The 26,045-nt window shown below is 37.7% G+C and overlaps 2 protein-coding genes and 3 non-coding genes across 7 annotated transcripts; 4 read left to right on the top strand and 1 right to left on the bottom strand.

Annotated features, from left to right (window-relative positions):
• Window positions 1–463: 463 nt before the first annotated feature.
• vps37a (VPS37A subunit of ESCRT-I) lies at window positions 464–16,842 on the top strand. 2 transcript variants are annotated; one of them, XM_056772642.1, is made up of 12 exons: window positions 464–705; window positions 13,176–13,250; window positions 13,347–13,464; window positions 13,673–13,773; window positions 14,015–14,219; window positions 14,445–14,515; window positions 14,600–14,727; window positions 14,947–15,005; window positions 15,439–15,507; window positions 15,718–15,861; window positions 16,156–16,263; window positions 16,355–16,842. In XM_056772642.1, the coding sequence occupies exons 3-11, from the start codon at window positions 13,438–13,440 to the stop codon at window positions 16,228–16,230; spliced, it is 879 nt and encodes a 292-aa protein (XP_056628620.1). In that variant the 5' UTR covers window positions 464–705; window positions 13,176–13,250; window positions 13,347–13,437; the 3' UTR covers window positions 16,231–16,263; window positions 16,355–16,842. The 2 variants fall into 2 exon arrangements, with proteins under 2 accessions (XP_056628620.1, XP_056628611.1); XM_056772633.1 differs by lacking the exon at window positions 464–705 and adding an exon at window positions 11,543–11,989.
• LOC130414696 (small nucleolar RNA U3) lies at window positions 7,329–7,542 on the top strand. Its single transcript, XR_008905649.1, has one exon. It is a non-coding gene; the product is annotated as a small nucleolar RNA U3 (small nucleolar RNA).
• LOC130414689 (small nucleolar RNA U3) lies at window positions 7,904–8,117 on the top strand. Its single transcript, XR_008905648.1, has one exon. It is a non-coding gene; the product is annotated as a small nucleolar RNA U3 (small nucleolar RNA).
• Window positions 9,942–10,155, top strand: LOC130414641 (small nucleolar RNA U3). Its single transcript, XR_008905636.1, has one exon. It is a non-coding gene; the product is annotated as a small nucleolar RNA U3 (small nucleolar RNA).
• Window positions 16,843–17,297: 455 nt separating the features above from the next.
• Window positions 17,298–25,984, bottom strand: mtmr7b (myotubularin related protein 7b). 2 transcript variants are annotated; one of them, XM_056772611.1, is made up of 14 exons: window positions 25,524–25,983; window positions 24,845–24,964; window positions 24,389–24,551; window positions 23,640–23,797; window positions 23,058–23,186; window positions 22,771–22,905; window positions 22,449–22,581; window positions 22,222–22,331; window positions 21,170–21,295; window positions 21,028–21,077; window positions 20,256–20,456; window positions 19,911–20,045; window positions 19,122–19,248; window positions 17,298–18,538 (listed from the first exon to the last, which is right to left on the bottom strand). In XM_056772611.1, the coding sequence occupies exons 1-14, from the start codon at window positions 25,545–25,547 to the stop codon at window positions 18,215–18,217; spliced, it is 1,935 nt and encodes a 644-aa protein (XP_056628589.1). In that variant the 5' UTR covers window positions 25,548–25,983; the 3' UTR covers window positions 17,298–18,214. The 2 variants fall into 2 exon arrangements, with proteins under 2 accessions (XP_056628589.1, XP_056628598.1); XM_056772620.1 differs by having other exon boundaries at window positions 18,336–18,538; window positions 19,094–19,248; window positions 25,524–25,984.
• Between the last annotated feature and the right edge of the window lie 61 nt (window positions 25,985–26,045).

The raw sequence follows: 26,045 nt of genomic DNA, 5'->3' as shown, positions 1-26,045 counted from the left end.
CAGCCCACATGTCAAGGGCTGGATTAACATAAACCAGGGCTGTCCAAAGTCAGTCCTGGAGGGTTTGTATCCTGCAAAGTTAAGCTTCAACCCTTATCAAACATACATGGACTGTTAATCAAGGTTTCACAAAGCATACAAGAAACTTCCAAACATGTGTGTTGAGCCAAGTTGGAGCTAAACTCTGCAGGACTGTGGCCCTCCAGGACCGACATTGGTCCCCCCTGAGATAAGGGCTAGGTGGGGCTGAATCCACAGGGTCCGCGGAAGGAGGGGGCCCTTGTTTGGCTGGATGACATGGGAGCGTCCCTTACATCATTAATTGACAATTCATATAGGTGGTTGACTTTAAAATAACAAGAAACTATTGGAAAATGTTCCTGACTGATATAATTCAGGGTCCAATCAAAATCACTTTACAGTTTGCGCCATTCCGTCAGGAAACGCCTCTTAGCGTTATGCTTTCGTATGTCTAGAATTACGTTTGGCTCGTTGGTGTTCAAAAAAAGTCATAGTGGTGCGCAAAAATGAGAAATAAAGTTGACGGAGATAAACGCGAGGTGAATCTTACAGCTAAAATTCCAAAACCAACCAACTACTTTAGTTTCCTCTGGGACAAAACATCCATGCCCGAGGAAATTTACAGCGGCTTTACACATTGAGCATCACCCACCGTGACAGATCAACGTGCTTTACATGTTGAAGGTGAGTTAGCAGCTGTACCAGGTTATTATTCTTATAAACAACCAGTTAGAAAGCAAGGATTTTATGAATGTCTACTTTGCCCCTTAAGATGAAAACGACAGTAATAGTGCAGCGAAATATTAGACAGCTCTTCTGATCGGTAACAAATGCGATGGAGTGAAGATCGCACTTTGTCTAAGTAATCTTTTATTAAGTCTCATTTTGGTAAACAATAAAACAGCAATAAAATTGAGCGTAAATATAAAAAGAAATAGAAGTGCAGTTGATGTAAACCAAGTGTGTTTTTAATCTGGATTTAAAAGTAGCTATACTGTTGGTGAACATCTTCCGTAAGGAGATTGCAGCTACTTGTGGTGAAATAACCAAACGCTGACTCGCCATGTTTTGAGTGAACCCTTGTTATATCTAAATTACTTGATCTTAATGATCTGAGAAGTCTGTTTGGTTTATATTCGATAAGCATATCTGAGATGTATTAAGGTCATTGCCAGAGGTAATAGACCAGTAACATTTAGGGGGCTGCCCCCTGCAACTCACTGCTAAACGCACCTTTTTTGGTCAGCCTAGATTATTAACACCTAATCACGAGCAACAATTATTTTCAGCCAGAGGCCATGACCACTCCACAGCGATAGATAGATCAATCTTACCTTCTCTAATGGCAGCTTTATATAATCATGCCATCCTTTCCCAAGTACACTTAACTGGAATAATATGACTTTAATCAGAGTCTGAGACTTACCCTATTTAGATTGTTCAGACAACCCTTGTGTTGTTCTGAACGGAAATTCACATTAACAGCCTCTAAGATCCAAGTACACTTAAACTAATGCCAAGTTGTTAACCGGAGCTCTAAAATTCTCAGCTGGTGTGTCTTTGCCACCTAGACAGGATTCTAGTCCGATACTAACCTAAAAAGGATGTAACGGGATACAATATAATTCTTATATTTAATACATAATATAAGAATGTGTTTATAAATTAAGAATACTGCGGAACAATTTCAATTATGACAATTTATTAGTCAGGTAAATGTTTCTTGCAAATTACAATTCAATTCAGAGAATACGAAAACAAAACATCAAATCCTCAAAGATTAGTCTACGAGTCTGAGACGCAAACCTAACTGTAGAAGAAGATGCAATCGGAGAAAACACAGTGCTGTATGTCTGAAGGCTCACACAGCACCATGGGGTTAATCTTAGTAAGAATTCCCCAGAACATTTTGCCGGCTTCCTTTAAATACCAAAATACCCTTCCTCCACACAACAACAATTTACATTGTAAAGGACTCAGCCTGGATCTGATTAGGCCACAAATTTGGCATTTGCATGAAGACACAAGCTCACCAGTGAGCAGAATATCTTTAAAACCTCAAATTTATGTTATGATCTGCTTTACTGCTGAGGATATAAGAGCATTGTATCAATTGCACTGAGACATTTCTAATGATACCAAATATGCATTTGAAGAGTCTATATAAGATATGGTATTTGTCAAATTAAGTTCTTGGGTGAGCTTTGAATTGCTCTGAGTTCAGTTGGAGAGAGAGGAGAGGGGGAGAAAAGAACGGACATAACGGTAATGTAGATATGAAATGAAAAAAGTACAATTGTATTCTAAAATTCAATCTTTGTTATTGTATTGATTCATACCGAGCAACAGAACACCACATGCAAACATATTTGACAAGTAGGATATATTTAGTTTAACTTTTTCATGTGACTTTGTTTACTACACATACTTGGTATCAAAACAAACACTATTTTTTTAACTTGTGTAGTGTGGTGTCAGGGAATGCCCCGAGATATATCTATATATTTACATATATAGCAGACACTTTTATCCAAAGTGACTTACAGAGAGTTCAGGGAGCTATAAGCGATATAATACACACACACACATATTAATGAAGTGAAATCATCAAAAGCTGGTAAGGCCTACAATGCTAATGGCTGCTGCATACTGTATTATCATCACAGCTCCCCACTCCCTTTACGTGTTGTGCTAGTTATCTTAAAAGTATAGTATTAAATTAAATTAAAAGTAACATAATACTAAATAATAAAAACGTTAAAAAATGTAAAAGCTCTGATATTTTAAAGCCTACATTTGTTTAAGGGATTTTTTAACATATTTAAAAAGAAACCATGCCATTTCAAACGTGAACACATATCACAAAATGTCATAATGTTTTTTAATCACATCCTCTGAGACTTGACAAAGACAACACTGTAATAAAATCCGTAAACAAAAAGACACAATTGTAAAGACAACATAAATATGCTCATTCACTAGTGCCATTGAAATCGAATCCATCCCCGTGTTGTTTGAACATGTTCGTATACGGAAGTAAACATACTTGTCAGTGGCGCATGCGGTTAGAATACATGCAGTACGTCGAAATGCATGACGTCAACGCCCTACAGTCTTTAGCGTGAATAACTTGCAATAATTAGCAGCGTGTTATCCATCGCGCTGCCGTTTTGCACTTTCTGGACCACCTGCTTGTCACTATCTGCATAGAAGCACCTTCCTCACGCAATAGAAACACTGTAGAATATTTGTTCTACACAACATTTACAAGGCTTTTATTGCATAATTAAACTAAAAACATACATAAAAATGTAGTAAATTTATTTTATATACGTGTGCTATCACTTTAAAACACTGCGTGCTGTTCAGCAATAATAGACTCGATGCACTGACGCAACTCACCGCACACGCGTTCTGTGTGAATGATCTAATCCGTTGACATGGGAACGTAAAAAAATACGGACTGCACACATCGTAACCTACCATGCATCAAGTTCTAGATATATCATGAGACTGTGAGCTGTGTTCGTAAAGCATGACTAGAGTTGATACCAGGGGCGTTTCCAGCATTGAAGGACATCCGGGGCTTAGCCCAGAACATTTAATGCAAATACAGGGATCACTCGAAGAGGTTTTTTTTTTTTATTACAGTCAGTAACACTTTACTTTCAGTCAAAATACATCTTTAACATTATCTTCAAGGCAGGCTAACATCCTCTCAGTGCTCAACTGAGCACAACCTTTTTTTTGGATATGAAGAGCATAACCATTGCTCAACTGAGCATGATAACATTATACATCTTTAACATTATGCTCAATACATATACACAGAGTCAACATACAACATACACTATTCACCTCTTGCTGTCTATCTGGTATGTCCTTCTATATTAGTTATATTTCTCTCTCATCACCTGCAGTAGTCTTTCTCATCACCTGCTGTAGTCTTTCATCACCTGCTGTAGTCTCTCATCCACTTGCTAGTCTTTCTCATCACCTGCTGTAGTCTTTCATCACTTGCTAGTCTTTATCATCACCTGCTGTAGTCTCTCATCCACTTGCTAGTCTTTCTCATCACCTGCTGTAGTCTCTCATCACCTGCTGTAGTCTTTCATCACCTGCTAGTCTTTCTCATCACCTGCTGTAGTCTCTCATCCACTTGCTAGTCTTTCTCATCACCTGCTGTAGTCTCTCATCACCTGCTGTAGTCTTTCATCACCTGCTGTAGTCTCTCATCCACTTGCTAGTCTTTCTCATCACTTGCTGTAGTCTCTCATCCACTTGCTAGTCTTTCTCATCACTTGCTGTAGTCTCTCATCACCTTCTGTAGTCTCTCATCCACTTGCTAGTCTTTCTCATCACTTGCTGTAGTCTCTCATCACCTTCTGTAGTCTCTCATCCACTTGCTAGTCTTTCTCATCACCTGCTGTAGTCTCTCATCACCTGCTGTAGTCTCTCATCCACTTGCTAGTCTTTCTCATCACTTGCTGTAGTCTCTCATCCACTTGCTAGTCTTTCTCATCACCTGCTGTAGTCTCTCATCACCTGCTGTAGTCTCTCATCCACTTGCTAGTCTTTCTCATCACTTGCTGTAGTCTCTCATCCACTTGCTAGTCTTTCTCATCACCTGCTGTAGTCTCTCATCACCTGCTGTAGTCTCTCATCCACTTGCTAGTCTTTTTTCATCACTTGCTGTAGTCTCTCATCCACTTGCTAGTCTTTCTCATCACTTGCTGTAGTCTCTCATCCACTTGCTAGTCTTTCTCATCACTTGCTGTAGTCTCTTATCCACTTGCTAGTCTTTCTCATCACTTGCTGTAGTCTCTCATCCACTTGCTAGTCTTTCTCATCACTTGCTGTAGTCTCTTATCCACTTGCTAGTCTTTCTCATCACTTGCTGTAGTCTCTCATCCACTTGCTAGTCTTTCTCATCACTTGCTGTAGTCTCTTATCCACTTGCTAGTCTTTCTCATCACTTGCTGTAGTCTCTCATCCACTTGCTAGTCTTTCTCATCACTTGCTGTAGTCTCTTATCCACTTGCTAGTCTTTCTCATCACTTGCTGTAGTCTCTCATCACCTTCTGTAGTCTCTCATCCACTTGCTAGTCTTTCTCATCACTTGCTGTAGTCTCTCATCACCTTCTGTAGTCTCTCATCCACTTGCTAGTCTTTCTCATCACTTGCTGTAGTCTCTCATCACCTTCTGTAGTCTCTCATCCACTTGCTAGTCTTTCTCATCACCTGCTGTAGTCTCTCATCACCTTCTGTAGTCTCTCATCCACTTGCTAGTCTTTCTCATCACTTGCTGTAGTCTCTCATCACCTTCTGTAGTCTCTCATCCACTTGCTAGTCTTTCTCATCACCTGCTGTAGTCTCTCATCACCTGCTGTAGTCTCTCATCCACTTGCTAGTCTTTCTCATCACCTGCTGTAGTCTCTCATCACCTGCTGTAGTCTCTCATCCACTTGCTAGTCTTTCTCATCACTTGGGGTGGGAATCTTTTACCATCTCACGATTCAATTCGATTCCGATTCTTGAGGCCACGATTCGATTCATAATCGATTTTCGATTCAAAAAGATTTTCGATTCAAAACGATTCGATTTTATCCATAATGATTTCTAATCGGGTTTCTGATCATGATCTACTCTCATCTGCTTTGCTATACAGAATGACAAACGAAGACATTAAAGTGTCTTTTTCACATTTATTAAGTTCAATTCTCAGGAAAGTGCCTTTTATCAAAAACAGTCTGGTTCTCAATTGCTACTCATTAGTAGTAATGATTAGTATTATTAGTAATTAAATATAGATGAATCATCATTAAAGCTTCAATTTTCTCTGTTCCCGTTGTTCTGTGATGAACATTAATGACAGGCATCATCAGTGCTCCTGTCACTTTAAGAACAGCCGCGCATCTCACGCGATGTCCCGCGCATCTCATTTCCTCACAACTCTTTAAGTTCATTTAAGACGTTATTTAACTAATTATGACTCCTGATATGAGAATACTCAAAATCCTCTATGTTATTGTTTGTTCAAGAGCAAAAGAGAACTCGAGCAGGTGAGCAACTGTGAGCAGGAAACTGACGCGAGTCTGTCTGTGCGTGGAGTGTGTGTGTGTGTGTGTGTGTGTCCCTTGATTAGCTGACATAAGACGCACACACACACACACAGGACATTGGCATACAGCGCGTTCTCTTGTGTCTTGTCACGCTTGGAAGTATTTACATGAATAAGCGTGATGATCATGTAACGCTAAGCAAAATGGATATAAAAACGGACGCTGCGTTATTTGCGTTAAATATTTTTAATGCGTTAAGCTGAAAAAATGAATCGCCCGCGTTAACGCGTTAATTTGCCCAGCCCTTATTAATTTATTAAATCGATTATTGGACATTTCAGATCGATTCTGAATCGTTGCAAATGAGAATCTAGATTCTTCTGTGAATCGATTTTTTGGCACACACCCCTACTAACTTCTATCAGATGCTAGTAACATACAAGTGATGCTAGTACCCTAATAGCTAGTTAAACAAATAGACATACAGTGAAAGAAGACATCCAGATGATGATCTTTAGATTTAAAGGATTAAAAAAAATGAATTCTTACCCACTGACTTCTTTCCAAAAAATCCCCAAAGTATCGTTTGCTTCATTTTTCCTGCCCGCTGTCTGTCGTTATTAACAACACTCTCTCAGACACTTGACTTTGCTGCTAGCTCCTCCCCTACCTGCTGCATATTCAACAGGAAGAAACGACAGCAAAGAAATGTAGCCTATACTCTAGGCTAGATTATTTTTAAGGTCTATTTTTACAGGCTGTATGCACTATGCAGTACGTGCAAAGCCAAAGCGCAAATAGGACAACTTATGATTTCGCGGGTTTACATAGGCTCAAAAAAAAAAAAAAAGGGTTTTTTTTTTTTTTTTTTCTCGTTCGGGAATCGGGGCTACACTCAAAACATCCGGGGCTGAAGCCCCGGCAAAATCGGCTGGCTCCGCCCCTGGTTGATACAGCTGTGCTGCCGAAAGAAAGAAAGAAAGAAAGAAAGAAAGAAAGAAAGAAAGAAAGAAAGAAAGAAAGAAAGAAAGAAAGAAAGAAAGAAAGAGAGAAACTGGGTCACACACTAAACTAATATTTACTTTGCCTGTCAAATAATATAATTATGAAAATGACATTGTTTTTAGGTGTGTAGTCATTCTTGCTATACAGAGTGACCTCAATATATTCTGACGCCACAGTCAGTACCGTCTGTGAGACTCCGATTGTCAGAATGGAGTCGGACTGGTTTGTGGCACTTAAAGTAAGACTATACTTTCAGGGATCATTTCTATAGTTATTTACTCGGAAGTGTGAATCAAAGTGTGAGTCTCCTAATCTACGATGAAGAGTTTTGAAACTTCTTTCTGAGCGTAAATCAGATACTCTGTAGTGAATTATTTCACACGCATTGTATCGTTGATGAACGCACCACATTACCTTCTGGTGACGTGGTAGATAGGAGTTTTAACAGAGTAGCTATTAAAAATTGTGAATGTAAGACGACAAAATTTTCATGCTAGATTATTAAAATCTCATTTTAAAAGAAATGTTTGTGAGCGTTACAACTTTGACAAAATGGAATTATTTGATTAGTTGTGATATGTATGTAGTCCGTTGCTTTGTACGAAGCATACTTTGTCTCAAAAATAATATTATAGATATTAGTACCATAGACCACAAATGTATGGTACGACAGGTATAAAAATAATATTGTATGAATTGTGTAGTCATTCGTGCTATACAGAGTGATCTCAATATATTCTGACGCCACAGTCAGTACCGTCTGTGAGACTCCGATTGTCAGAATGGACTAGGGCTGGTTTGTGAAGAGAAGAGTTAAGACTATACTTTCAGGGATCATTTCTATAGTGTTTAACTAGGAAATGTGTTTCAAAAGTGTTTAGTCTCCCAAACCACGATGAAGAGCTTTGATACTTCTTTCTGAGCGTGAATCGGGTGTAAAGTAATGATTAAATTCATACGCTTTACATCATTGATGAACGTACCACGCTATTTCGATAGTGGGGAGGAAGGGAGTATGAACAGAGTGGCTTTGCAAACAAGTTAAAGATAGATTATGATATTTTGAGTATAGATAACATTTTAAATGGCGTTTACATTTCGATCTGGTGCTTCTTGTTTTTTTTTGCGATCAGATATATTGTGGTGAATTAATTCACACGCATTGTATCGTTGATGATCGTACCACGTTACCTTCTGGTGATGTGGAAGAAAGGAGTTTGAACAGAGTAGCTATTTATAGACTGAAAAAAGTCGTAAATGACCTGTAGTTTTAGTGGCATACTGAACCAATAAGAACGTGATGACCTTATCAGAAATTAATGTACGAAAGGTACTTTACTGTCACAAAATTACTATTAATAATATTAGTACCATAGATCATAAATGCGAGGTTATGATAAGTGAATAATAATATTGTTTTAGATTTTTACTCTAAAGTCGACCCCTAGTCAATGTAATTTGACGCTGCAGTCTGGGAGTACCGTCGGAGAGACCCCGAGTGTCCGAATATAGAATGCCTTGTATATTTACATATAAAATATACTTTACTTTCATAGATTACGTGTACAGTTATTAACAATTAAATTGCGTTAATAGTTAGATGCGTTATCATAAGCTGCAAAAAAGAGTCTTGAAAATCCGTAAAACGAATCTGAAGTAGTGAGAATAGTCACACTCTTTCTTATCATTGATTAATGTTCCGCTATGTTATTTTAACTATGCGGATGGAAGAGGATTAAACAGAATATACTTAATAGATAATTCGTTAACAATAGACAACAATGAATTTTATGGATAATTGGAGCAATTCTATATTCATACATGTACAAAGCACAGTATAACGATTATAAAACTCAACACAGCACTATAAATCACTATCAGATATTTTGTGTATTCTATATTACATCACTATAATACAAGACTTCAACACAATATAGAGGATTACAAGCAGATATTTATTGACAGATGTCCCTCGTTGACGGAACTCGATGTACATTGGGGCAAGTTCCCATCGGACGTTTGATACAGACGTACCAATGCACGCTTTAAAATCCTGAACCCATACGAACAATTAAAATACAAATATACACGCTTTATGTACTAGTTATATTTAGTTCTGATTGTTCTAAAGGTTTTGATACGTATTTTAAAATCGTCCTTTGTCGTCTATACATATCTCTCGTTGACGGAACTCGATGTCATCGGGCGAGTTCCCCTTCGGACATTTTATACCGATGTACCAACCACGCTTTAAAATCTCATTCCACAAGACAACGAAGTATAATACAAATATCCAAACTTTATTTACAATTCTAATAGCTATAAATATAAACATTTTACATACGCGTGAAAGTTTGTACACTTATAATCATTTTACCATAGTTTTAAGCGAAACAAACATTCTCGTATTTGATTGGTTGCTTGTTCATATAGCATTATGGGTAACCGTTTGTCTCAAAATAAAAGTTAATTTGCAGCTGTACTTCAGTCAAAATGAAATGTTACACGTGGTTTTCGTACTATAGGTTACTACGACAATAAGATCATGCTTTAAATGCACAGTTATTATAAGTCGTTGTTTTTCTCATTGGTGAACATGGGTAAACTCAGTTTAGATCGGATTTTAGTCCTACGAGTTTTTATGCATAGGACTATCTATGACACATTATATTGATTAGTATATGTACTGGTTACAAAGCTTTGGCGGGTTAAATATTATGGAAATGTCACCGTTCCAGTTATGAGCTTTTTCCCATCGCTGTTTGGTTCTTTTAACCAAGCTGACTAGTGATCACCGTCTGTGAGACTCCGAATCTCAGAATAGACATAGGCTGGTTTGTGAAGAGAAGAGTTAAGACTATACTTTCAGGGATCATTTCTATAGTGTTTAACTAGGAAATGTGTTTCAAAAGTGTTAAGTCTCCCAAACCACGATGATGAGCTTTGATACTTCTTTCTGAGCGTGAATCGGGTGTAAAGTAATGATTAAGTTCATACGCTTTACGTCATTGATGAACGTTCCTCTCTATTTCGATAGAGGGGAGGAAGGGAGTATGAACAGAGTGGCTTTGCAAACAAGTTAAAGGTAGATGTTTCGAATATAGATTACATTTAAAATGGTGATTACTTTTCGATCTGGTGCTGCTGATTAATACGTCAGTCTTATACAGTCATTGATTTTAGCTCTGAATAAAATAGTACCCTATTTACGGTAGTGTTAGCGAAAACAAACATATTTTTCATTTCAGTTAAGAAGATATCTATAATTACGACTAATATTATGAGATATGGCAGGTTACAAATAGGTGGCGTATATTAACATTATGAAGCGCAACTCTGAAACTCTAGTTGTACAGTTGTTAAACAGTAGATGATCCGTCCAGTAGGTGTCATTGTTTCAATGAACATCATTCAATAGCTTGTGAATTTTAATAAAGCTTATCTGGCGAATGAATGTATTTTTTTAATGTTATATGCTGAAGATAATAAATTAGCAAGATCATTGTGTTCAGATCAAGTCTCTTAGCAGGCTAGGTTTTAAAAGGCTTAATCTATATAAGCCTTGGGTATCTTATGACTGAGAATTGTGCTCAAACCTACAGTACTGGTGTTTTGTAATGTAATTGTTCATTTTCCAGTATCATTTGAGTCTGAAGTACACATTTATTTGGCATAGTATGTGTGATACTGGTCACCTATATGATATAACTGAATGTCTACTGTATTGGTATACCGTTTACATAACATATTTTAAAATAAAAAGTAGTAAAAAGGGGTTAGGGGTGAATCAGTTATTTTCTTCTCATGTTCCTGTAGTTCAGTTAGGAGAGCATTGCGTTAGCAACTTAAAGTCATAGGTTCTATCCCAGGAAACATACATACTGATAAAAGACATGTATAGACTAAATGCAATGTAAATCACTTTTGATAAAACATCTGGCAAACGCATTAATGTAAATGTTCTCAAGGGGCTAAGCCCCCTATCCCCTCCAACCCTAGCAACGACCCTGGTTGACCTTGCATGGAATTGCAAAAGAATATATAAATGTAAAAAATATATTTAATACCAAAAATTCATGTCGACTGTAATTTGAGATGGGCTGCCAGGCTTAAAAACAAAGATCTTCATTACAGTTTCACATGTCCTCTTTCTTGACATAAAACACATGCTAATTTAAAACATTATACCTTTATTTTTTCAGACGAGAACAACCATCTGACACAGACGCTGACCAGTCCACATTCAGTCTTATTTTGCCCCTTTTAATTTGGAAATATAATTTTCAGAAATATATAGATAATGTATATTTGTTTTTAAGCCATTTTTTTGTCGACACATATTTAATAACACAATTATAAAGATTTATAAACTTGGGAGAGCATGATACACGCGTACGTCCAAATAGGAAAGATACAAATCATGTCTCTTTAAATTTCTCACCTCTGAGAGTTATGACGCTAGCAGCGTTGAACAGCTGACGTCACGCTCACAGGGTTGTTTTCTTCCGAGCCCGTGTATTTGAGACTACAGCTTAATCTCTCACACTATTTATTGAAATTTAAAGGATCTTTTATCCTCGTTTTAACAGCCACAAGCTTTTCGTCTGTTCTCCCATGTACCCATTTAAACGATTGGTCGGTCGCTAATATCAGTAAAACACCAGATAAAGTCGTGGCTAATGCTAATGGTAGCGTTAGGTATTTCTTAAATTTCTGTTTCATTTCGTCGGACCTTTTTGAATTGACACCGTCAGGAGATTCAAGCATTAGTTCGTGTGGTAGTAGACGACAATGAACTGGATTTTCCCCCTTTCCAAGGGCTCCGGATCGATCCCTCCTCTGAACAGTTTACAGAAACAAAGACAGAGACAGATCGAGTCTCTTAAAGCTGCTCACACCAAGTAAGTCAAAATATATTAGTTGAATCAAGAGATGACTATCTAGATAGAACTTGTTAAACAGTAAGTGTGCGCCTTGGCTGCCCTAAAATGCTGTCAAGGTACATTAAAGTTAGTGGTCGAATGTTTAGTCACGTGTGGTGCTCCTTAAATGCAAGGCATTGTTCAGTTTATTGTAAAATAAAGACTTGATTTTCAGTTCACTTGAGTATTTTTATTGGGGACAAAATTTGATAGGAACAAGAAAACATCTGGTGAGTAATCCAGAATGTGCTCAGTGTTGTTGTTGTTGTGTGTACTTGCGAGGAACAACTTGTCTTACAATCCTTAAATGACAAAACGGACACACTTACAAAACAAGTCAAACTCCTACTGCTGAAAATACATCAACAGATGTTTAAACCCATTACAAATAGGCACGTTTTGGGACATCAAGCATCTGTCCCCTGGAAAAAAATCCCACCAGTGGATTACCAAAAGAGATCCATTAGTTTCTAATAAAACCATTCTATTCTAATTAAAACCATTGAATGTCTGTGATGATTTTACTTACAACCTAACATTTACCCACAGGTTTGTTGAGGGGTGGTTAGGATCAACAAATGTCATTAGCCTGTTATAAAAGAACTGGAAGTCAATGCAGGACAAACCTGTGTGTCTGATGGATGTTATGTACTTGTGTTTCAGATTAAAGTATTAGCTCAGTACTCCAGATCCCTTCCTACTCAGAAGGACAGGTCTTTAGTTGGAGTCGTAGTACACCTCTAATTTGTCATTTCACAATAGATACAGGCTTTAGTTTTTAGCATAGGCTTTTTATAATTCCCGCCAGAACTGATAAAAGCTTATTTTCAAAAAAAATAAGTTAGAATTGATAATTGTACAAATGGCTAATTTAATATTATTTATATGAATGATATTTCTGGTTGGATGATGTGTATTATTTAGTCTGACTAATGGCACCATGGGGGAAATTTGCAATCTCACTAGTGACATCCTACACAAGTGCATCAAACACAGTCAAAGGTAAATGGGTAATTTCCACTTGAAGTCAGATGACTGTCCAAGAACCGCCTCTCAGTTTCTAGAGATGTCGATAAGTGTTATTTGATATTTGTCAGGAAGTGGAGACGTTTCACATGTGGAATTAAAATGTCACATAATCTAATTTTGTGCATGATGTCTTCAGTCTTGCAGAAATCCAAAAGGATGTGGAGTATAGACTTCCTTTTACTGTCAACAACTCAACAATTACTGTCAATATGTAAGTTAACATTGCATATTATTTACAGTTCATCTATTAAATTTGCATGTATGTTGTGACTGTTGCTTCATATAATTTGTGACATGTCATTCACAGCTTGCTCCCACCACAGTTCCCTCAGGAGAAACCAGTGGTCAGTGTGTTTCCACCCGTAGGCCATCATTTAGTAGACAGCAATAATGGAACAATGGTTACCAGCCCACTCATTACTAATGTAAGTTTTTGTTATTGTTTTATTACTTCTGTAGAATGTATTTTTCTGCATTGCGTATGAACAATCCGATTTTCTGCTCAGCTTTTTATTGTACAGTTGGATAAAGTTTCATTTAGTTTTATTTCTCTTTCTGTAGTGTATTACAGAATATGCTGAATTGTTTTTATTTTGTTTTGACTGTCTTCTTATTTCCCTTCTCTACATGAAGTTCGGAATGCATTCAGATTTAGGAAAAGTAATCCAGAGTTTACTAGATGAATTCTGGAAAAGTCCTCCTGTCTTGATGTCAGGCAACACTGCCCTTCAATAGTGAGTAGTATTTTATCTTCCACATCCATAACTTGAATATTTAAGGATGCTGATTCTAACCTGTATAATTAATTTACATTTATTTGCGTTATTCGCTTTTTTTACAATTATTCAAATTTAGCTTAAAACGGAACCCTTGTTTCTTATTTGTTTTGAGAACTGCCTTTTGCATGATCTTATATGGTCTCTTATCAGAAAGAACTATAACTTGTCCTCTTGTTGTCTTTGTCTTGTGGCTCAGTATGTACAAACCATCTGGGATGCCTCCTTACCCAACTCAGAGCTTCCATTTTGTTCCTGCCTTCCCGCCACAGGACGGTCAGCGACCGGTTGGCCCCATGTCACATGCAGGCGTGGAGTCTCAACAAGCCCCTCCCCGACCAGCAGCACCAGCTTATGGACTCATAACAGACCTTCCTCTTCCAGTACCAACCGCTGACTCCCAGGTACTTAAAGAGAACTTACTCTCGAGTTGGTTGCGGCTGTTGTGCTTTGCTTTCGCTGCACCGCATTTCAATGTATTTAAAACCAAATCTTTAGGACTGACATGAGTCAGTTAGATTTTGGTAAACGTGAGGTGCCGAAATTGTATTTCAGAACTTTCAGATTCAGTTATTTGAATTACAGTAGTAAAGGGACAATATTTACTCTTGGTCTTCTGATCTCTGTAGTCAGTACTGAATGGACACATGTACAAGATGCCTGAAATCCCGGATTCATTTCCAGAACTCGCAGAGATTAGGTACGGTACTGATACTGTTGTGGGTTTGTCTGGTCTTTTATTTTTTACAATGACACTCTCTTCGGATTGTTTGTGATCTCACAGTGTTTCCGAGCTGAAGGACATGAGCGATCAAGACGATATGTTGTTGGAGTTCTTCATGTGTCTGCCTCAGCTTAAAGAAGTGACCTCGGATAAAGAGGAGCTGGTCAACAACATAGTGGAGATGGCCAGTGAGTAACAAGCCAATTGGCTTGTTAATGATGTTTAAATCAAATTTAGACTATTATATTTTTCAGTGCCAACTGTTTATTTTCTTGTAAATGTTATAGTAAATGATTTGGAACGTCCAACGTTTGAAATAAACCCTACACTCAAACCTGTGACATGATGTGTTTTATTGTTTTTGGACAAAGTTTGCAAGTTACGTAGATAATTTATTTTATTTGCAGAGAAGAACTTGCAAATTGAGCCTCAGCTGGAGGGCAAGAGACAGGAGATGTTGTGTAAAGTATGTTTTCTCAAAAATATTCCTATTCGTGCAAAGACATTCATACAGTGAGGTTCAAACATCTAATGTTGACAATACATTTTTTGTTAATTTAGGATTTTTTGTTAAATGTAAATACATTTTGTACAAAATTAATATATTTACATTATATATATATATATATATATATATATATATATGAATGATACTTATATGCTCCTTAAATCATTCTCAGATTATAAAATAAAAAAATAGTATTATAAAGCGAAACATGGACATGCTAATACTTACTCATGTTAAATTTGCAGCATTTCATTCAGATTGCTATGCCCATGTCATTTTTAATGTACAAAATATTAGATTTTCACATGTTAAGGCCTCAGAGATTTAGACCTGACATCAAGTATCTTCTTGGAGGATGCTAACTGCATTTTCTGTTGTTTATTTGCTTTAGTTTGAACAGCTAATGCAGATGAAATCAGTATTTGAAACCAAGATGCAGAGACAACATGAGCTCAGTGAGGTAAAGCCAAGAAAAATACTGTCTGTCATTTACAGTACATAGATGACAAATAAAATGTTAGTACTATTTTGCATAAACTCATTTGTGTTTTTCTCCCTTAAAGTTTATTCAGAACTTTTTCAGTCTTTTGTTTTTAGTAATTCAAGTTATATTTGTTTTAATTTAAGGGGAATGTACATGTTTTAACTGAACTGTGTTTTGCTTTGACAGAGCTGCAGTCTCAGTGCACTGCAGGCCAGATTAAAGGTAGCAGCCCATCAGGCTGAGGAGGAATCTGAGGAGACAGCTGAGAACTTTCTGGAAGGAAAGACGGAAATTGATGAGTTTTTAGCCAGCTTCATGGAAAAGAGAACGGTATTACAACTAGTATTTATTTTGAAACAACACTTCAAATGTAGAAGTATTCAAATTTGAATCAATTTCACAGCAGCAGGATAAACATTTACAAAAAAATGATCACATAGTTTTGATAATTTCATCATCATAGATACAATAATACCACCTATCGCTTCTGAAATAGCAAGTTACCAATCTTAAAAACAGTACCGGTACTCACATTTGATGGTTTTAAAATAGGGCTGATATAAATAATTTATGCACATCCCAAATGTTAACATGTTAATAATCTTCCGTCTTCAATATTTCCAGCTTTGCCATTGCAGAAGAGCCAAAGAGGAAAAGCTTCAGCAATGCATGAACACACAGTTTCCTGCCACACATTAAAGCGAAGGATTGGTGCTCTTTTCTTAGAGGAAGGTAGCCTATCTTGTCTTTCTCCGATCTTAGATCTTTAATGAAACCGTTTTCAACCTTAAGATTGAGTAAACATGAATATTCTTTATCACAGGTTTGGGATCAATCTATCAGCAGATCAGAAGCCAATCTTGTAGTCTACAGCTTTGATTGATACTTCTGGAAAGAGATTGTTGTTCAATGATATCAAAGTGATTTTTGCACAGGATTTTACAAAGTGTTAAGGTTGAATAGACCAGATGTCAGTGATGTCTGGATGTGCCCGGTCTGGCTTTGACCCAAAGGCTGTAATCAGAGGAGAGCAATCTGTTCTTATTAGCTGTCAGAAACAGGCAGAGTTTGAAGCTTATTAGTTAGTACTTAAAAGTACTGTCAACTTATTATTTTAAGTTGACTTTGTGACAAATGGTGTTGGGCCTTGTAAGCACTTGCAAATGATCTTAAACAATGTTAATGCTGCCGGAAACTTAACTACGACAAAAGCATACTGTATTTAATAATGTTGATAGAAACCTTTATTATAATTAGACATTGTATTATATCTTTATTTAATTTGATAGTTAATAAAACATTTAGAATGTCTGTTATGGTTTGTTTCTTATGTAAGATACTACTCATATTACCCCAACCTGAAGGTCACTTGTGTTAGCTCAAGTGTGTGATATTTGCTAAAATACTTTCTCCCATCCCAAAGGCAACTGTAAGCCATTTATAGGTTGCAATCTTATCAAAAGAGTATAAACAATGGGGTTTTGTGTGCTAAATGGACGACAGTCAATGACTCACCATTTTTGGGCAGAACTCAATATAAATATAATATAAAGACCAGAAAACCAATAACATGTTTTAATTGTAATATAAGTTGTTTAATTGTAATGCAGCAGAGTCATGTGGCAGCCAATGACTTAAAACATCCTCAAAGAATAGAAGGCATAATGTGCATAGCAGGATTCAGGTTCTCAATATACTTAAATAAAAACTCTAGAATTTACAGCGAATTATGAAATGATGTAAAAACTGACACTAGACACACAGAGTTCGTCATGTAGTTTGCTTCTAGGCAAACAATTTATTGGGGGTATTTGCCCTGGAAATGTGTATGTTCCAGACAAATCACTTTTAAAATCTACTGGTATAATTGAAACGTTAAACAGAGGGATGTTGTGACGGCTTGATTGTCTATATTCTTAAGCTATACAGAAATCAAACATACTGTAGTCAAGGTGCCATCTACTTCTCGCCATTTCAACTCCATATAAGACTTCCTTTAAATACAAATGGAGAGCACAGACTGGAACATAGTTTTGGCAGGAACTTTTTTTAGGAAGACATGGGCTATGTTCAAAATGGAGTACTAGTGTACTGTATACTTTATTTTAAGTGTGTGAATAAACGCCATAAATTGCAGTATGCCACACTGTGAACTAATAATCAGTGAATTTAGCAAATACTGTTATTTGGGGAATAAAAACAGTTTGTTGTCTAATTGTTAAAATGCTTTAAAAACTGGTTTATCTCTTATCAGTGAAGTCAAAAGTTGAATGTTTATAATTGGGCGATTGATATTCCTTCATGATCACTTGTTGCTAGAAACAGAAGTTGAGAGCAATGGATTCTGAGATAACATATTCCATGTGTGTTGTGTTGTACATTTGTATGCAGTTTATGCCATATGATGCAGAAATAGTTTGAATAGTATGTGGTTTGCTAGCTTCGGAGAATAGCAAAACCTGTCATTACTGAAAGCTCGAGGGGAAAACTGGTTGAATATACACAGCAAGTTAAATTAAAACCCACAATACAATAATGGAAATAAAAAAGACTTGTTACTAAACTATTTCAGATATGCGTTTTGCGCACATACTTAAATACAAATTCGAACACCTATAAAACATTTTAAAACAGCAGTTCCCCGTTTTTGTGCTTTTTTCACCTTCCTGCCACCAGTTTTTTTTCAGGCGTTTGCGATGACCCCCTCATCACTATCGGGTTCCTTAGCCTCATCTCCGGCACTTGAGGAGTGGCTGCTGAGGTCAGCCACACCTGACTCGAAATCACTGCAGGTTGAAAGGTCATCAGGGTCGCCGCTCGTGAGCGGGGCCGGTGACGCCATTGGCAGTGTGGAGAAAGGAGGGTGTGTCTCGCTTCTCAGGTCGGTGAAGTAGTCTAAAGGGCTGCCGAGTTCACCCTTGTTTGGGATTGGACGGCGGACTTGTTCAGACGGCCTGTTGGTGTTCGTTCTTTCCCCCGGAGTTTTCTTTTTCAGCCGAGCGAGTCTCTGTTGAAGTACGGAAACCATTGTTAGTGTTTAAAGAGAATAAAGATGATCGTTGCTCAGTTCTGAATCAATCCAACTTCAATCATCAGTTATTTAGTGTTGTTAGTCCCATTCTGTTTAAAGAGATTGTTCACCCCACAATTTAAATTCTGTTATTTTTTCACACTTATGTTATTTCAAACTTGTATGACTTTCTTTCTTCTGCAGAACACAAAATAAAATATTTTCAAGAATGTTGATCTCCCATGATTTTTATTGGTTTTGTGTCCACACAATAGAAGTGAATGGGGACCAACGATTTTGCTTACCAACCTCCTTCAAAATATCTTCTTCTGTGTTTTGCAGAAGAAAGAAAGTCATACAGGTTTAAAATGACAAGTTGAGTAAATGACAGAATTTTCATTTTGAAGTGAACTATCCCTTTAGAAAGAAAATATCAAATTCATTCTACATTCATGTGGTACTATAGCACACATACAGTGATGTCTGCAAGCGGTTGTGTTTTTAAAATGCATGTGATGCTTATATGTGATATTTATGCATGCTTCTGTATGCCTTGTCCAGCGTCCGCCTCCCGTGGTACCTCCTGGTGGCTGCTAAGCTCCTCCTCCAATTGCTGTGACTCCTCCCTCACTGCGTTCAGGCAATCAGCAGGAGACTGCTGTGAAGCCAAGCATCTCACAGCACGACTGTACATCCCCTTCCAAAACCTAAAACATGATTCCCATTCGCTTTAAACAGTTGAAAAAAAATGCTTCATGACCAGTCAAATTCATTGTCAATTATTTTAACATTTAAAAAGACCCTTTTATCACATGATTATCTTTTATCTTGCTAAACAATTGCACTGAAGCGCACGGTGAGAGGTGGAGAACTGACTGCTATGTTTCCCCCCATCCGATTCTAAATTAGAGGTCACCGCCCTTTTTCTGTTTCTAGATTGGCTACTGAAAAAGAATGCACAAAAGGTGTCAATTGAAACTATCAAAAGCTCAATTCACTTTCAATTCACATTCATATTCACATCGAACTTTGTCACTTCTGAAGTAATTCGTGGCTGTCCTTCCAAAACCTTGGATGTCCGTATTTGGCGTTTTCAAGTAAGTGAAAATAAACACTTTACTTTTTAAAGTTTACAAGAACATTTAACACTTTTTCTTTGTTGGATATTTGGAAAACCCAGTGACAAACAATAATAATGGTGTATGGCAAAAACAAAAATAATGAAATAGGGAGATACGAGGTTTCATAAGGACATCAGCGAAATGTAAAACAAGCCATGTGACATGTATCAATGCCTACTACCCAAAGGGATGTGAAGGGAGGTTTAATAATGCCATTCATTCCGGGTATCAGGCTGTGGTTGACTCACTTGAAGCAGTAGGCGGTGGTGAGAGGCTTGAGAACACCCTGTGTTTGACTGTGGTCTGTCCTATACAGAGGGTTTGTGTATTCTGCCCTGTTCTCCCACAGGTGAGGCCACAGAGAGTGTGTTCGGTCCTGTATCCTGCATAGTGTGGAAGCACAGAAGGAAACTGAAAGCGATACAAAACACTTCGAAATCTAAAGGTCTTTACATAAAATCGATGCATCTGTAGTTATGCAGAGCCGCACTTTTGACAGTCGGCTTAAAGTCTGGGCCCATTATGCAGCATTCCCCCCTCTCTATTGAATATCCGTATTAAATAAAAAAACAAAAAGTGGTTGATTTTCTTACTTCAAGTCTTTCCTCTCTTTCTGGCAATTGCCAATGAAGTTCCCGTACTGGCAGGAGAAGATGTGCGTGTGCAGCTGTATAAGGAATCGTTCATTGAACTCGAATGCACAGGGGAACTGCTGCATCAGCTGCCAAACACACTCGAGAAACTGATCCATGACCGGCGAGACCTCCTTAGGGTCACCGTCCAGGTGAGCGTACCTTAGTAGTGCAGAATACAAGTTAATCGTGTTGATCCTCAAGGTGCTTGTGAAATTTATGATGATGCAATGCAGACAATGTGCCCATTCGGATTATGCAATCACATTGAGAGCACATGTGGTTTCTCTGTCGTTTGTCACAAGGTATGACAAAGCATGACAAAGGGTTTTTTAAGGGAAGTCCTGCAGCGTCAATCTAGTTGAATGGAGAAATGCCGAGGTCTCCAACAATGTTAGTCAAAATAACATTGTATTAACTTTAAATCAGACATGAAAAAGCTATTGTGGTATAACTGTTTATCAGTCTGGACCATATTTGTTCACAAAAACATGACTTAAACGGATATAATCTCTAGATGTCTTGCAAAAACAGGCATGAGAGACTCACTGTGTAACAGTATGTATAGCATATCTGATGGTTTGGTCATTGTATCTGCTATGGATTCTGGACTAAGGCCTATGTATTCTCACATGTTGTCCTAAATCAATTACTTCATTTTAAGGAACTGAATTCAACTGTGGTGCATACGTGGTGCAAAGTGATATACTGGAGTGAAATGGAAAAGGGATACCTGTGGGAAAACTTGTGTCCGAACGAAACCCAGTCTTTCTCTATTAGAACCTTTAAACAAAATGACAAAATGCTATTCATTTATTCTTTACAGATATTTGCACTGGTTTTATTCTTTTAAGAATAATTAATGAAATGATCACCATCAGTCCTTTGATGGTTCTGTAGTATGGGTCTAGTAGTACACTAGCTACTGAACAAGCCTGAGCCGTCCGATCCCAGCCGTCTGAACAGTGCACCAGAACACTTACTCCATCTTCTGCCACCGCCTGTGGAAACATAACAGAAACACAAATACGAAAGTTTCGTGTCAAACCATGACAATTATTTTGTGCTATTTCGTTCTTGTTATTATGGTGATTTTTGGTCCCACAGTATATCAATCAATGGTATGGACACTAAAGATGTCTCAATATAATGGTCTTGACAAAAACTGTGACACGAATGCCATGGTTATTGATATCTTATAATATCCTAAATAATTTAGCCCCTGTATCAAGTTGATACTCCAAAATAGTATGTGTTCATTTAACATTTTGCCTATAGGGATAGTTTAGCCAAAAAATTAAAATTCTTTCATTATTTACTTGTTCCAAACCTATATTTTGCTGAACACAAAGGAATATATTTGGAATAAAATCTGTAACCAAACAGATCTCATCCCCCACTTACTGCCATAGTAGGAAAAATAAATACTATGGGAGTCAATAGAGGGTGAAATTGGTTACTCGCATTCTTCTAAATATCTTCCTTTGTGTTTAGCAGCACAAAGAAATTCATACAGGCTTCAAAAAATATTGAAAGGATTTCATTTTTGGGAGGATTTCCCCTTAAAGTTTCTGCCATTTTTTTGTGTGGTTCACTGGTCAAAAGGAAATACAAAAAAAAAATTGGGTCAATTTGACAGGATACATTTTTTTTAAATAAATAATATTATGTGATAATATTGTTATTTTCATTTTGATAATCATGTAGTTAAAATCTGATATTGTGACAGCCTTAATAGACACATTCTTTCACTCTCACATTCCATTGACCGGAAATACTTTTCTGACATCATGAACTGTCGATTTAAAGACTGATGCTCGAATGCTTGGATGTTTTCTTTTAATTGATAATATATCATTGTATTTTTTAACAGTTGTGTCAATTTTATAGCTCAAGGCTATTTTACAGCTTTTGAAAGGAGTTCTACCTTAGCAATAAAGACTCCAGACTCTAGTATAGCTTTGACATGTTTTAACCATCCAGAATTCTCCAGACCCCACAGAAATTCACTCATGGAAGGAGACACAAGATCAGCAACTGCAGGGATATAAGAAGAAGAGGTTACTACTTGCCGAACATTTTATCTTGATAAAATCCATGAAACATGTTATCATTACGCATGCATAACAGCAAAAAGCATTAGTCCATCTATACCGTCTATAAGCTTCTGTTGGCTGTTTCTCATGACGTGGATGTTTTCGATACCAATGAACTGCAGTTTAATGTTGGTGTAGTGGTCTTCGTTCTCGTATCCCTTTCCAGCAGCGCGATTTGCCATTGCATTAAGCTTGAAACAATTACAAAAGGCATAAAAGTCACAAGACTGATAGTGTTTATGATTATTTTCAAATGCACAAAGTAATTTATTACTTCTAATACCTTAAATACTTCAAATGTTTTCAGGTGAATCTCCCTGTAAAATCGCTACATCCTCTCCACTCTGTTCTGTCACCTATTTGTTTTCATGACCTCTCACCTTTGGCCTCGTGTCCACCACATACATGAGCTCGCTGACAGGGTTCGACTTCATAAGGGCCTGTAGCATCTGCTCGTCGTCCGAGGAACGCGCGCTGAAACCAGAAAGAGGCTGACTGCTCCGACAGATAGACGCCTGGAAAAAAAAGTGTGGAGGCGAAAACACCAAACGTTCACTAAACAGAGAATAATGAAGCTTGGAGGAAGAGCTGAATGAATGAAAACTGAGAAGCCTGCAAAGTGTCTGCTTGGTTTAAAAAGAAGATGTGTCACCATTTATACACTTACACTGGTGTCCCTGTGGAAGTAAGAGAGAACGGGAAGGCGTCCTCGACTCCGGAACTTGGAACTGCCCACAATGACGGCAGGAGAGGCTGACTTTGGCACATACAGCTCGGATGGGTAAGTGTCACACAACTGCCAATCGAAATATCAGATTATTTTTTGTCTTTAAATTCAACAACGACACTATTTACTTGCTCAACGCACAGTCATGGTCTATTTTTGCATTGTTTACCTGTATGAAAATCTTTGAAACGTTCTTTACATCTAATATAACTTGCTTTCCCTTTTCTTTTTAAAAAAAACGCCCGCTTTTCCCAATCCTATCAATTCCTGATTGATAACATCAAGCCTCAGAAATGACCAGCACTCCCATTGCCCCTTCTTCTGCCAATATTCTAGCAAACATTATAGTCCCACTTCAAAAATGCTATTGGTTGAACCAGCTGAGCCATAACTTTTACATTCTTGGAAAAGTTAACCTACAAAATTACTAATAGATGTCACTGTACATTAAACTGGGATAGAATAAGTAATTTAGCTTAGCAGCAAAGAACAGAAATGATAGAGCTGTGATGTTATACTGACTCTGTACTCGTGATTGGCTGCTGTGACATGCCAGAGGTTTCTGGGTATTCCCATTCGATTGAATTCTGCCTTGAGATCAATGAACCCCCACGCCTTTTCCCTTAACTCTTTATCTAAGTTAGGGTTGAAGGAAAAGCAGAACAGCTCTCCGTAGCGCTCTGTAAAGAGAGACAGAGAGAGATAGAGTAGGTGTGAAAATGCTGTGTGTTATCTATCTATCTATCTATCTATCTATCTATCTATCTATCTATGTGTTAGCATAAAAGCACTGTGTTTCACAAAAAAGCAAATGTATGGATAATTTTCAATGCTTCGCCAATTACAATATGAGAAAATGATACAAAGGGGCTGATTTCAAGGAAAAGCTTTTTACAACTTTTTAACTATTTCTGAACCATTTAAGTCCACCAATATTACATATTACAGACGAGGATAGCTTTGGTCACCATTCTCTTTCAATGCAAAGAGGGACAAACGGCTCCAAAATGATGGATGACCTACCTATAGCTGCCCATAGAAACAGCTGCTAATGCGGCATATAGCTATATATATTCTATACACACTGTTGTTCTCTGTAGAGCTTTGATGACATCATGCACTGTCATGGGCCAAAAGAAATGTCGTGATTAGACTTTAGTCTCATTTACTGGTCACGCTTAGGATGTTCCTCTTAACAGAAAGGGAACTTACCCAGGGCACAGCTGTCACAATACTAGCTTGAGAATGTGTGTTTTTATTTTGGCTTTTACCTGGGCGCGATAGATGAGTGAGGGAGGCCAGCACATCTAAACAGTCCTTCTCCTGTGGGATCAGCAGTCGGTAGACATGGAAGTTTTTACAGCGGATAATGAGAGGACTTCCTGAAGGGTTTGTCGGAAGTCTTTCCACATTACTTACTAAACTGTGCAGAACCTAATGGAGAAAAAGTGATCTTCAGCGTTTTATAATTTTACTACTTTCAGGTATACAGTTGCAACTTGCAACAGACACGTTTAGGCAGATATACTGAGAAAGATACAATAAAACCATTTAACACAATCCACTGTGTTTCAAGTTGCTCTTCAAGCTCAGCGACAGCAAATGTGGCGTTTAGAGGAAACTGTATAACATAGTGGATGACTTGTGTTCCTGTGGTAATTCGGATCATTTGAAAAGGAAGCTTGATCGTCTGCGAGGAGGATTTTGTGGCTAGTTTCAATTCCTACCCAGGTCTCTTTGCGTGCCTCCAAGTTGTCTACAAATATAGTATGAGTAGAGGAGAGGTACAACGTTCCCAGTGTGGATCTCCTGGGGTTGAGCCAGTCAATCATGCGCACATTTTCAACCTGGAAGGAAACAGGATTTTTCAATTATAGAAAAATGTCATTTACAGTTTGTGTTGTGAATTGTGTTGTGGAAAAAAAACAATCATAACTAAATTTACAATGACCCTGAATTACCTTGTTAATAATTAAGCTATTTCATCATTGCTTTTCCCAGCTTGGCATATTTCAAGATAGCATCTGAATACAAATGAAGGATGCAAGCATTGATATGGCCAGAATATTTATCATGCGTAAAATGTGCTGTTAAAATCTCATACTGTGATCGTTAGTGTATATATATATATATAGGTAGACCTGATGACTTCCACATATATCGGAAGCGTTCGGGCTGAACAATCGATTGAATTTCAAGGGGTTGTGTGAAGGAAGATGGAGGCTATTGTGGCCTATCACCGGTTTGTTCTGGGAAGTCGTGTATTTTCAATAATAATATTTGCGAAATGTCACTTTTTAGAAAACCATATGGCGTTCAAACATAAAGACATATGAAAGATAAACGCTGCACAACGTGCGTTTATGTGATAGCGGTGCATAAGAGAAACGTCACAATGAGCGATACCTTTGGTGTCCTGATGTGCTCCATCCTAGAGACTCCCGTCCAAATGATGCGCAGAAAATGTGTCCTAAGCGACTGGACGATCGGCTCTCGTTACCGTCGGAAAAACAGAACTCGGCGACGCATTTTGACAAAATAAAACATCATTTCACAATGGGTTGAACCGCAGGTATTTTGCTTCCAGTCAAAGTCGTGCTGTAACTGCGGGGATCCGCCGTGCGTGCTTGCGCTCGGGCTCTGGCTGGTACATTGTGGTCACAACACAACCTGCACCTCCTTATCCTAGTATGGCAAAGAACTGGCTCATGAATATTAACTAAATTGCCTAGCGTTCACTATACTTCTTAATGATTGGGTAAAAGGCAGCTGACTGTAGGCGGGCTTTAGTAAGAATAGCGAATTAACGATGAGCAATGTGCAGCGAGTTTGATTTTCTGATCAGTGTACGTGACCGGACGCCCAGTGATGGCAAGCAAGTAACGTCACAACAATCTATTTAATATTTAAAACACAATTCCTTGTCGT

Source organism: Triplophysa dalaica, chromosome 2 (assembly GCF_015846415.1).
Source record: "Triplophysa dalaica isolate WHDGS20190420 chromosome 2, ASM1584641v1, whole genome shotgun sequence".
NCBI lineage: Eukaryota > Metazoa > Chordata > Actinopteri > Cypriniformes > Nemacheilidae > Triplophysa > Triplophysa dalaica.
The sequence above is the reverse complement of the archived record's forward strand: the minus strand, read 5'-3'. Positions and strand labels throughout refer to the sequence as shown.